Raw genomic sequence first — 13,028 nt, 5'->3', positions numbered from 1 at the left:
AGAGTAGACTACAATGCCGGCTGTTCTGACTCACAGAGTGTAAGTTAATTTTTTATATATAAATAATTTGCCACTGACGATTCAAACGCGAGTTTTGAGCAGTGTAGAGTAGCGCTTGTTGTTTGTCATTTCTCCGATCACAAATGCAGACATGGTTTTATGTTTACGCGGCGCGATGCAACGCGTAAAAAGACAGTATAAGTCATTATAATCCTTAATTATGTCCCCACTGAATGCAACAAATGCCTAATTTATAATGGGTTTTAATGTTTTTGTCTCATCACTCCGGCCGGACAGGGCATTACAGTATGGTAGGGGCGTAACATTTCCGTCACACGCTTGAGGTATTCGGCCAATCACAACGTACTGGATAGCTGGCCAATCAGAGCACACCTCGCCTTTCAGACCGATGAGCTTTGTAAAAATCAACATGTTTCAGAAAGGCGGGGCATAGAGGAGAAACAATAATGTACAGTATGTGGAAAATAATAACCTTAAACCGCATAAACACAAATCATTACACCAAATACACAAAATAATGTTTTTTTAGCAACATCATATGACCCCTTTAAGTGTTTTTCACCAAAACTGGGAAATTATCTTTTTTTTTTTTTTTTTTTCTCCGCTTACCACATTTTTGCTTATACTGCCACTGGACTGAATTCACCCAACTGGATACGACACTTAAAGTAGTTAAATTATTAAGGATGAGGGTGAGTAAATGACAGAATACAAATTTTTGGGTAAACTCTTCCTTTAAAATGACCAAGTTTGGAAATACTGTCTTAGATCACTGGACACCTTTGAATCAATGATGTGACTAATGATCCAAATGTCACCATGCTTGATCTCCAGAAAATAATGGTGAGATTAGGAGCAGGGTAGAAAAATAATACAAAGCATTGAGGATTTTACCAGTTTTCCAGCTTCCTGTAAATTCACAGATTTATTCAACATCTTATTCAGGCCTAACCTTAAATGGGTTGGGAACATACAGTCAGCATGGGGTAAGCACATTCAGAAGTAATGTACCAGCACTAAACATCTATTTTAACAAATCACTAGTGGCTGTTTGCACTTTTCCTGCTCTTTGTAACATTTATTTTGACAAGTCACATACAAATACTAACTGAAATGGTGTGTGCTAGGTCAGACGACAGTTTGTCATCACAAAGATGACTATAGAGATCTCTTTGCTACAGTTCTGATTTTTAGCTTTTGATTTGTAGGCACTCCACAACCCTACACAGATGATTTCTGTCTTGGCATCATTTGGAACAGTATGTATTAGAATGGGGCAGGGTTGAGCTGGAACATCAAGGTGCAATTTTTATTTTGTGGATTGGTTCAGCCTGAGACAGGGGTGCTGCACTCATTTTGGAGACCAATGGATGGAGGTGCGTTGCCAGCCATTGTGTTGCTATAAGCCCTTCGGTTGAGCTGGATACCAGTAGTTCTTGAAGGCATAGAGGACTGTCCATTCTCTAGAGAGCTGTGTTTGCAATGAAACAGGATGAGGAAACACCTGTAAAACTGCACAAAATAATAAATTAGCACTCATATTTTCTGAGACTCAAAAGATGCAGAGCCAATTCAATTGTGTATGAAATTTCAATTTTGTGTGAAAGATTGCCTATAGCTTACTTTGAACTGCAGCACCTCAGTGCATTATGTATTCTTCTTTTAGAGTTATTATTTTTTTCTTTTTTTATGGCCAATTGAAGTGGGAGTATCTCAATGACATGTAAAAAATATTTTTAAATCTAGTTTAAAACACTTGTGCCAGGTTTTTAGCAATGTACTCGTCATATTCATGTTGATTTCACATGGTTTTGATTTTTTTTTTTAGCATTTTAAAAAGAAACCTTTTACTTCAATGACTCTTAAATGTGATGTAGTCATCAAGTAAAAAATATATATTTTCTTTACACTTTACAAGAAATACATGTCAGTGTACAATTAATTCTTATTTTCAAAAAGTCCTTTAAATATAATTTTACATGGATTATTAATTAATATCATGGATTATTGATTCATATATACAGTATCAATGATTAATTAGATGTTTGGAGTCACCACCTGACTCCTCATTTTTTAACCTAAACTAACCTTATCTCATAAAAGGTCAAATGATCTGACTTATTAACCTTGAGCAGCATTTTGATATAATTTCGCTTTTTATTATGTTTTTTTTTTCTTCTGTGTGTTGGTTGTAGCAACATTTAATATTATATTGTTATTTTATAGAAGATTAATATTAATTTTCTATAAAATAACAATATAATATTAAGCCAAACTGATTGAAGCCAAAGTCTTCTTTTCAACCATTTAAAAATTCATTTTAAATCAGAAATGAGAAACATGCCCATCTTTGAAGAGATACATTTAAGTCATTATATTTATAAATTGCTTTTTTAATGTATTTTTGATTAATTAATATATAAGACAAAAATAAGAGTCACGTCATTGACCCAGTAATTATCAACTGGAATGTTTTATGGACTTGTTTCTTCATTCTGATGAGATGTCCGATGTTATGTCACTTGTCAAGAAGCAAGGTGCAGAAATAGCTGTTTACATTCAAACCTTAGTGTGTGTCATGTGATCATCTTTTCACAGCTTCTGTAGTATGCCTAAAGAATGGCAATTAAATTCAAACCAATTCACACAAAAGTCCCCGTGACATGCCCTGAACTACAGTGAAAAACATGAGACACACACCCTGCTGGTTCTCAAATGATAGCTGCTGGGTTGGTGTTAGTCAGTACACTTGGATCACTTTGTTGCCTTGACAACCTATAGATGTGGACACTGAACAAACAATCTGTCTTAGGTGATTGGTTATCCTAAGGGGTGGATGCCTTATTGTTCTTCTCATGAGACTCGATGTCTGATTGGATTTGTCTCGGCCTATCCAGGCCCCTGATTGGCCTTCACATTGGCGTGTGACTATACTGCCAAGTATTTGATGCGTGTTTCCCCTGTGTGTGTGCATGTATGCAGTGAGACAACTCTCTGTCTGATCTTGGCAGGGTGCTGTCAGGCTGTGTGTGTGTTGCCAGCCTGCAGGCAGATAACAGAGTATTGATGTAAAACTAAAATACAAGGCTTCAGAGAGGTGACCAACAATAGAGCACAGTACACACAGCTGACAGAATGTGTGCAGTGTACTAATGTCTTATCAGATTTAAACAAGATCTTTGAGGAAATTGTTTCATTTACTCACCATCATGTCATTCCGAATCTGTAAGACTTACTTTCTTCTGTGAATGTACTGGTTCATTTTTTCCCTTTTTAGTGAAAAAAGGGAAAAAATTAACCAGTAAGACTTAAAAGCTCCAAACCCCAGTGAGTGACACTTGAATGGGGTTTGAAACTTTCATGTCTTACAAATGTATATATGATGTATGTATACACAACCAGATAAAAGTTTTGAATCATTAATATTTTTTTATTTCTATTAGGCATACCAAGGCTGCATTTATTTGAGTTAAAATACAATAACACAATAATATTGTGCAGTTTAAAATAACTGTTTTCTATGTGAATATATTTTAAAATCTAATTTATTCATGTGATGGAAAATCAGAAGTTTCAGCAGCCATTACTTCAGTCTCCAGTGTCACATAAGCAGTGTAATTTGCTGATTTGGTGCTCAATTATTATCCGTTATCATTGGTGCTCAATTATTAATAGTGACCCTTATTATTGTCAATGTTGAAAACAGCTTTTGCTGCTTAATATCTTAAAATAATAATTAATAGCGGAAAATATGATAATATTTTTTTTTTTACCAGATTATTTTTTTATTTCTATTAGGCATACCAAGGCTGCATTTATTTGAGTTAAAATACAATAACACAATAATATTGTGCAGTTTAAAATAACTGTTTTCTATGTGAATATATTTTAAAATCTAATTTATTCATGTGATGGAAAATCAGAAGTTTCAGCAGCCATTACTTCAGTCTCCAGTGTCACATAAGCAGTGTAATTTGCTGATTTGGTGCTCAATTATTATCCGTTATCATTGGTGCTCAATTATTAATAGTGACCCTTATTATTGTCAATGTTGAAAACAGCTTTTGCTGCTTAATATCTTTGCGGAAAATATGATAATAATTTTTTTTTTACCAGATTATTTGATAAATAGAAAGTTCAAAAGAACAGCATTTATTTGAAACAGAAATCTTTTGCAACATTATAAATGTCATTACTGCTAATTTTAATTTTTTGATTTAATGTGTCTATGCTGAATAAAAATGGTTTCCCCCTTACCCAAAACCTTTAAATGGTAGTGTATGATGGTTTCCACAAACATATTAAACAGCAAAAACTGTTTTCAACAATAATAAGAAATGTTTCTTAAGCAATACATTAGCATATTAGAGTGATTTCTAAACCATCATGTGACACTGAAGACTGGAGTAATGGCTGCTGAAAATTCAGCTTTGCTATCACAGGAATAATAATATTCAAATAGAAACCAGTTATTTAAAATTGCATTAAAATTTCACATTATTATTGGTTTTAAATTTATTTTTGATCAAATAAATGTAGCCTTGGTGAGTATAAGAGTTTTCTTTCAAAAACAATATTATAATTATTCCAAACTTTTGACTGGTAATGTACAGTACAATAGATTGTGTGAGAAGCAAACTGAAATGTAAATTGTTATTCACTGATAATCTTCCCATCTGGATGAACTCATGTTGGCTACTCTGTACAGTCATTATTAATTATATATATTGACAGATATATATTGACTATTTCTGTATATTGACTATATCTATGTGTGTATTTAACAGGTATAGTTGTGATGATGAACTTTTGTGAGGAGGTCCATGTGTACGAGTACATTCCTTCCATGAGACAAACTAATCTGTGCCATTACCATGAGATGTATTACGACGCGGCCTGCACATTTGGGGCATACCACCCTCTGCTTTACGAGAAACTGCTTGTCAAGCGAATGAGTACAGCTTCTGAGAAGGACCTCAAGAAAAAGGGAAAGGTCACACTGCCAGGATTCAGTAACATCAAGTGTCCACTGTGATTTACAGACTCAAACGTACAGTCGCATAAAAAGGTGTACTGGTCTTCAAAACTGTACGAGCCCTTCAAACTTAAACTAACAGACTTTTATCATCTAATAGGAGTTTTACCCATAGTTCTTGTAACAAACTGAGACAAGACATTATAATGAGGAGGGTAATTAACCAATTTCAAAAGTCTGATCATCTCAGATGGTCCTTATGCTGAAAGACATTGCAGCTAAGACTCGCAACAGAGTCAAAAATGGCCTAATGACCTTAAAATGACCAAAATTTTGAGATTACATATGCTGTGTACACAAAACATGGTTGTGATGCAGCACAAAATGAGTTTCAAAATAAATTCTCAATTTGAATGTTTAAATATGGTAAGCTACATTACGAAATGAGTCAAAATGGAAAGAGATTTCTCTTTTCTGTCTATCTGAGCTGTTCTCATAATATTTTGTGGTAATTTGTGATTAAATCTCTTGCTGTTGTCATTGGTTGAATGACACTTCAAAGCTGTTAATGTACTATAATGTAATATAAGCAGGGCCGTTTCTAGCCAATTTGATGCTCTAGGCGAAATCCCTATTGCCCCCCCTCCAAATTATATATATAAATAAAATTATTTTCAGATACCAGTTACTTATCACATTCAAATTGGTTGTCATAGTAACGACACTAATTTGTGGAGATTCAGTGCATTGAGTTCCACAAATCTGAATGCATTATTTGTAAATTGACTGTTAAGATAAACATTTTGCACAATTTAGTATCTGTAATATCATTGTGTTGCCACTAGATGCTTGTATAGCCCTATGTAACAATCCCTAGTGGCTAAGACATTGCACATAATTTACACATAAATCACACATAAATTAATTTTATTACATTTTGATTTGGATACTATATACTATACTACTACGTATTGTTTAGATATTATCAATGGCTACTATCTGTTTTTTGTTACATTTTTTTGTTGCTGTTTCTTGAAATATTGATTTAAAGTGTCAGTTATTGCATTATTATTTCAATCAAACCTATAAAACCCCTTTGTTACCCCAAACTACATTTAAAAGCTTTATCAGTGGCATAAAAGTAACCAATGCAGCTACTTAATAATTTGCACATGACACGCTGATCCTTTAACAATGCATTGGCACAAAAAATGCACACCTTTTGGACAAATCTGCCACAAATATTTGGACAAATGTGCCACAAATACTGCCTAAACAAAATACTGATTTTGTGCACTTTATTTAATGTACCAATATTTTAAATTGGCCTTTGAACTTAGCTTTATTGCATGGCAAAAAAAAAGTGTTACCTTGCCAAAGCACTGGCAGAGCCCACTGACCTAATGGCATTGTTGAGCGCTCCAAATGCAAACTTTGCATGCAACAATCAGGCAGAAATTGACAGCACTCTGATCTAGTGGCATACAGGCATCGTCAGATTGACAGTACTCTAGCCCAGTAATGTTGGGGGATCCAGTGGGGGCGGCAGTCATATTTCAGAGTGACCGTACCACTCTTTATCACAACCCTGCTAAAAGTGCCAGTACGTGCGCATATTTGGCGCCCCTTCAGCTGGTGGCGCCCTAGGCGACCGCCTAGCTCGCCTATGCCTAGAAACGGCCCTGACTATAAGTGTTAGATTTTAACTCTAGATAATTGATCAGTGTCATTTTTAAAGGTGTTTTATGAATAATTCATTTCATAATATAAATCTGTTTTGAATGTGAACTACTACTGACGAACCTCTCTGAGAAGAGCGTCTTGCTCAGAAAAGTTTAACACTGACTGTTGTGCATATTATTTCTATTAACCTTTTTATTTACTTCTTGCATTTTAGTAAAAAGTTTCATGCATTTCAAAAACCTGTAATATATTTTGACAGAAAATGGTGTCGCTGTACAAATACTTAACCTGCAGTTATTGTTTAAAGAACTCACATTTTGAAAGGAGTTTAGTATTATTTATCATTTCCTACAATCAATGTTGTACTCGGCATTGTTCCTTCTATACGCTGGTAATTTGTTTCATCATTGTGGATGTTGGATTAAGATTTGTGGAAGGAATGTAAATTTTTATGGAACCATGGTGTATAAATCAAATCCCATGAATTAATGCTAATTAAAAAGTTGGAATAGTCAAACCTGATTGTTCATAAGGATGTAAATAACAGGGTTGATGACTGTGCTGCTTTTGGCAAGGAGGGACGGCACCACGCTCGCAATGGGTGTGATGATCCCCGGACGTCCAAACGTGGCCATCATTGCAACAACCCCATAAGGCATCCAGCACAAAAGGTAGCACACCACTGTAGTGATGACCATAAATAAAATGTGGTACTCTCTCCGTCGTGCTGCTGTCTTCCTGACACGCCCTACCTGAGGAAAAACATATACATTGAATTGTATTTTTGTTTTGTTTGCACCAGCAGATGATTCAGACCTGGTCTTCAGTATACGCAAATCCCTCATGAAAGCATTTCTGATTATTTGTGTACATTTTCAACACAACAGGGACAGATTTCACAACACAAAACCGCTGCCTGCAGTACAGTTTGCAATCCTCTCTAGAACTAAACAATAACCCTGACTCAAGCTGAAACTAGGTCAATATCTCAGACTCCAGATAAAGTTTAAACCACCTCAAAACGCCGGTGAAATCTGGAGTCCACATTCTCTACTATGCTGAAAAATAAGATAAGTCAGCGCTATGATGCACTTTTTCGGAATAGGTCACAAAAAAGGATTATGTTCTTGATGGGACCTCATGAAAAATAGCCTCTTTTAGAAGTTTCCGAGAACTCATATACTCAAACTCTGTTTTTAGCTTCTAAAAAAGCATTGTGCATTTACAAAATAAAGAAGACCCTTTATGACATTTGTTTAAAGCTGTGCATTATATTTGGAATGCAATTTATTTGTTCCACAACATACACTTCACACATATGCAAAATTGCTGTGATTTTAGGACATCTTTAAAAATATCAATAAATTATATTCCTGAGCCTGATGAGTCAGTGGTTTCTCTAAACCAGATGGTAGGTTATTTCTATTGTGAATAACATTTACACTGAATTGAGGTGTTGTGACTGAATTTACCTGTTTGACAGCGCAGATGAGCCGTCCGTAACAATACACCATGACCAGCACGGGGATTCCCAAACAGAAAATGAACAAACAGATGATATAGGAATGTGACTGCGGGGTGTTAGCCGTCCATGTAACTGAACAACTGGTTCCTGCCCCTTCCAGTCCATAGCTACTCCAGCCCAGTAAGGGGGGGACCGTCCAGAACAGTGAGTAGAGCCAGGAGCCCCCGACAGCCAACAAGGGTTTGCTGTAGTCTGGGGCCCTCTTGTTGTAAACAGTTAAAGTACTGTAACGATCATACGAAAGGATTGCCAGAGAGATCAATGATACAATCCCTGTTAAAAAAATTAAAAGAGAAATAAGTCTGTATGTTCATGCTCACCGTTAAAGCCACTTGTATAATCAAAGACATCATGTCACAATTGTTATTTAAATGAATAGAAAAAAATGCAAATGAACCCGGGGATATTTCCTTAAGCTCCATGAGTGAGTTCTATATTTATAAACTCCAAGGTAAAGCTGTCCAGAGAAGCGCATGAGAAAATTTAAATACCATGTTTGTTTGTTAATTAATGTTTGCATTTGTACCATTATTATTGGTCTTAATTTAGCTCTTTGCTGTTTCAACATAGATTTCAACAGATAACACAAAGCCAGCTACACTAAATTATTAGAGCAAATTAATAATTATTATTCAGCACTGACTTTTCATTGTGCTATAAAAACAAATATTATGATATATGATCATATGCAAACAATAATAATATTTTGTATTAATAACATTTATTAATTCAGATATTTTCAAACATTTTGATGCCAAAAACCAAATTATGATGACACCCTAATGAGGGACCCCTTCTAAATGTATAAAGGCAACTATTTATTTTAATTCACTTTTCACAACAAGTGGTTTGTTGTTCCAAAACAGCTTTAAAGTTTTAGAGATAATATTAAAAAGTAAAAAAATATATAATAATAATTTCTTACATATTACAGTGATGAGGAGAAACATCCTAGAAAGATACAACAAACGACTAGATGTCAATGTTTTACAGAAAGATATTTACAAATAGTTACAGTACGATATTTACAAATAGGTTTTTTCTTTCTTCCTTTTTTTTTCTTTCTCTAAATTGAAACCTCAAAGCATCCGGAGAGGTGGAGTGGGGGGGGGGGGGGGGGGGGAGATACAATCTGTCCTACTATTTACATTAGTTCCCAAGAGAAGCACTCTTAATGTCAAAGTGATGTTATGATTTTCAAAACAATAATTATAAATGACTCCCAGGTTAATGGCTATTTCAAGAAACACAGCATAAAGTTGGAGAACTACCACAGCCATATTCTATTGCTATTACATATTATTGAAAGTTCCTTTAATTCACCAGCTATTCACCAGAATATGACAGGCTCATAGATTGTTCCTTTGTTTTCTCCCCCTTACGTATGCGAAGGCCTGTGTTAATAAAGATCTTTGTAAATCTGCTCATTTTTGAGTATGTTGACGGAATCTGAGGCTGTCGCATTTGTCACTGTGTATGCAAGAAACGGCACACAAGACTGGATCCAAACATATTTGCACTGCAGAAACACACAGCAGGGGATTACAGGGTAGTTTTCATATCTTGAGTGTGTTGTTTAGTAGAGTCAGACACTGCAGCGTACCTTCTGCTCGGCTCTGCTATAGTAATGAGGCACTTTTAATAAAAGTTGGCTATCTATGCAGTAGAAACATTTTTAAAAAAAGTTTTGCTGTGGCAAAAAAGGTAAGCAAACTTCAACACTCATAATCCACTGGGCTCATTCAGAATATGAGTGAGCAGGGTTACAAAAATGCAGAAGTATGATATGTAGTTTTCACAAAAGCCCAAAAGTCTGTCAAAAGGCCGCCAAATTACACATTTTGCGACTTTTGCTGACAAATGAAGATGGATATCTTGGTGCAGGTAACACAGAGTAATACATATTGTTAATTTACTTATATACTAACATTGTGGTTAAATATAAAGCTGGTTAAAATCAGTCAACTTACCTTTTAAATGCTTATTCTTGATACTTATTGTGGGTAAATACTATTGATTTTATATGTAATTTTGTGTGATTTTATATGTATTATATGTATTGTATAGATTTTATATGTAATTCTTTACAACTGTAAACTAAGTTTCTATTTTTGCTCTGTCATCAAAAATAGTTCCAAACCAAGTCAAAGCAGAATCAACCATTGCGTGTCTCCAAGCAACACACAGCAGTGATCTTCAATTCCTGAATGAATCTGTGTTTTTTGAGGGGTTAGAAAATTATTCAATAACTTGCTGATAGAGACTTACTTTATCACTTGTCGTCAACTACTGGTGTAATATAGTAACTGCAAAATCCCCACCACTACACTGACAGCTTACTATATTTGGAACATACAAACACAAAAAAGCGGAGTCATACAAACAGTGAAAAGTCCTAGTCCTATTGGACTAAATATCAACACTATTGGAATGCTGTTCGGCCAATCAGATTAAAAGGAAGGGACTTAATGTTGAATAATAACAAATGTTGAGAACAGAGATGAACTTATTAAACTCAGAAAATGTAAGCTCCAAGCATAAGTTCAATGTTTGTAAACTCAAGGGTAAAGCTTACCAGAGAAATACATGAGAAAATTTATAATAGCATTATTTTCTTAATGTTTATGTTCTCACTACTATTATTAGCCTTTCTTCAGCCCTTTGGGGGTTTTGACACGTACATACAGCTCACTAAAAGTCAGCTACAAAGAGATAATAGCATCATATTCAAAAGATACAATATAATGTATGGTCATGTCAGCATTCACATATCATTTCAAGCAGTAAGTAGGGGTTATAAACTTTGTAGAAACTCTGCAAAATAAGTCTGAGGACAGGATAACAAACATTGCACAGAGGACCTCATCTGACCACCATGTCCCCTTGAAAAAAGGTGCTTAATAGTAAATAAAGGCTAATCATATGTACCTGTTCATGCTATTTTAAATAATATTTCTTTCACAAGTTGGAAAGAGGCTCTAAAATGTCTTCTTGATTAGGACATGCTCATCATAGCTAGCAGCACATAGGGGGCTTTTTTTATTTCCAGACTAAAAAATGCTGTTGATGTTAGTCCGATTTAGATCATTGCTAAAACCACATGCATATTTCTGAAACAATGGAAAATATAAAAGATCTCTTGCTACTAATGCGCAAACATCTTGATTTACTATCCAATTAGTTTTGGTTTTGCCTTAGAGAGCGATGTCTAGCTGAAATCTTATAAAGTAATTCCACACCAATCGATGAGTCTGATTTTACACAACTGAGATGAAGACTTTTCTCATCTCTCCAAGCCATGCATGTGTTTGGTGTAGACCCCCCTCAACTTAGACTTTTTTTTTTCTCAGATTAACTGAACTAGCAGAAATATTTTACATTAGACATACAAAGCACTGGGGTGCTCAGATGAGACTTCATTTGCTGTAGGCCACCCACTTCAAGATTTGACATTCAAGGCAGTGTGTGGCTGTTACTGTCAGTTTCAGTTACTGTTGCTTTCCTGTCAGCTTGAACCTGTCAGAATTATCCTCTAATCTTGTGTTATTAACCATTTTTATTTTTATTTTTGCCACAGAGCTGCTGCTACCACTGGATGTTTTTTTTTATTTTTTGTTTGTCACACCATTCTTGAAAATCAGTGGCATGTGATGAACTAACCTGGTGGGCTATGATTGATTGGCCGAGAGTGCTAAGATATAGTATCTCTTTCTGCAGGTTACACTGATGCGCCACTAGGTTATTAGCATTATATTTAGCATTAACATTTTTCTTTTATTGGCATAAAAACAGCTGATATTCATTGATTAGTTTATACACATCTATATTATCTAAGAATGCTCCCTTTATAATCACTGCAGTTGTCAATTATTTTGGTTCAGCACAAGGTCTGCTCGTTTGCCAAAACTTGTATTATAATATTTGAAACCGTCTATGCTATATAATGAATCTTATATTTACATAGTAACTACACTTTGTTGGTTATGATGAGAGCATTTGTAAGAGTATGTGAGCTTGCGCTGAAAAAAAAAAACTCCGGCTATGCATTCATGCATTAAACATTGGCTACAATGCTCACTGCAAAAAAATAATATATATATATAATTATAAAACTTCTTATTAGCTATTACCAATGTTTATTCTTACACTCACAGGAATTACATTTCCTTCTGCTGTATATGAGTTTGTGAGTTTTTAGAATTAGTGTGTCCCACACTAAAAAAAAGTGCCTGAATATAAAACTTTATTCAGTTGCTTGCACTACATAGGACTTTATTTCAATTGTAAGGTTAGACAGATCAGCTCATTAAGTAGCAAACAACCAGCTGCTCCCTTCACAGGGGACAAAAATACTGTTTTTTGAATGAGTCTCTGAGTGATTAATAAACAGTGTCATCATAATTGGATGCTTTTTTATTCATCTACTCTACTGTATATTGCTTGGGTGTTCTTCTGTGTCCTTAAGAGCCTCCACAAGGAAAGTGTCAATACCATGGTGTGGGACAACGGGTCTTTGCAGGCCCGATGTCAGACAAAAAATGTGTTAACTCCAACCCCCCTATAAAATAAACTATAAAATAAACAAATATATACAGAAGCATATTATAATCACAACATTTCATTATTCCCCTTTAAAACACACAATGTACTCGTTGGCTTCCAGTTGATTTGTGCCAGTGCACCGCAACTCAGGTACTATATAGCCTATATAGTGCTATGCTGTTCTAACCAACAGGGACAGGTCACTTTGTTACATCACCTCCCCCCTCTCCAGGCCACGAACTGATTGGGTACCGAGACAGGTAGTCGGCTATCTTGTTCTGA

General features: G+C 35.0%; 2 protein-coding genes across 6 annotated transcripts in view; one reads left to right on the top strand and one right to left on the bottom strand.

Annotated features, from left to right (window-relative positions):
* The window catches only part of st6gal2b (ST6 beta-galactosamide alpha-2,6-sialyltranferase 2b), a 30,871-nt gene extending 25,239 nt beyond the window's left edge, over window positions 1–5,632 (top strand). For all 5 annotated transcript variants that reach the window (XM_016287012.1, XM_016287011.1, XM_016287008.1 and 2 more), the window contains one exon: window positions 4,809–5,632. In XM_016287012.1, the coding sequence (XP_016142498.1) occupies window positions 4,809–5,056 (248 nt within the window). In that variant the 3' untranslated portion in view covers window positions 5,057–5,632. The remainder of the gene's footprint in view (window positions 1–4,808) is intronic.
* Window positions 967–13,028, bottom strand: part of tmtops2a (teleost multiple tissue opsin 2a) — a 35,986-nt gene continuing 23,924 nt past the window's right edge. Inside the window, exons 2-4 of the mRNA XM_016287013.1 lie at window positions 8,152–8,477; window positions 7,198–7,431; window positions 967–1,533 (exon numbers count right to left, since the gene is read on the bottom strand). Of these exons, the coding sequence (XP_016142499.1) occupies window positions 1,348–1,533; window positions 7,198–7,431; window positions 8,152–8,477 (746 nt within the window). The 3' untranslated portion in view covers window positions 967–1,347. The remainder of the gene's footprint in view (window positions 1,534–7,197; window positions 7,432–8,151; window positions 8,478–13,028) is intronic.

The sequence above is a fragment of the Sinocyclocheilus grahami genome, unplaced genomic scaffold (assembly GCF_001515645.1).
Source record: "Sinocyclocheilus grahami isolate Dianchi unplaced genomic scaffold, SAMN03320097.WGS_v1.1 scaffold217.1, whole genome shotgun sequence".
In the NCBI taxonomy this organism is placed as follows: domain Eukaryota; kingdom Metazoa; phylum Chordata; class Actinopteri; order Cypriniformes; family Cyprinidae; genus Sinocyclocheilus; species Sinocyclocheilus grahami.
Note: the sequence above shows the minus strand (reverse complement) of the source record. Positions and strands in the feature narration are given on the sequence as shown.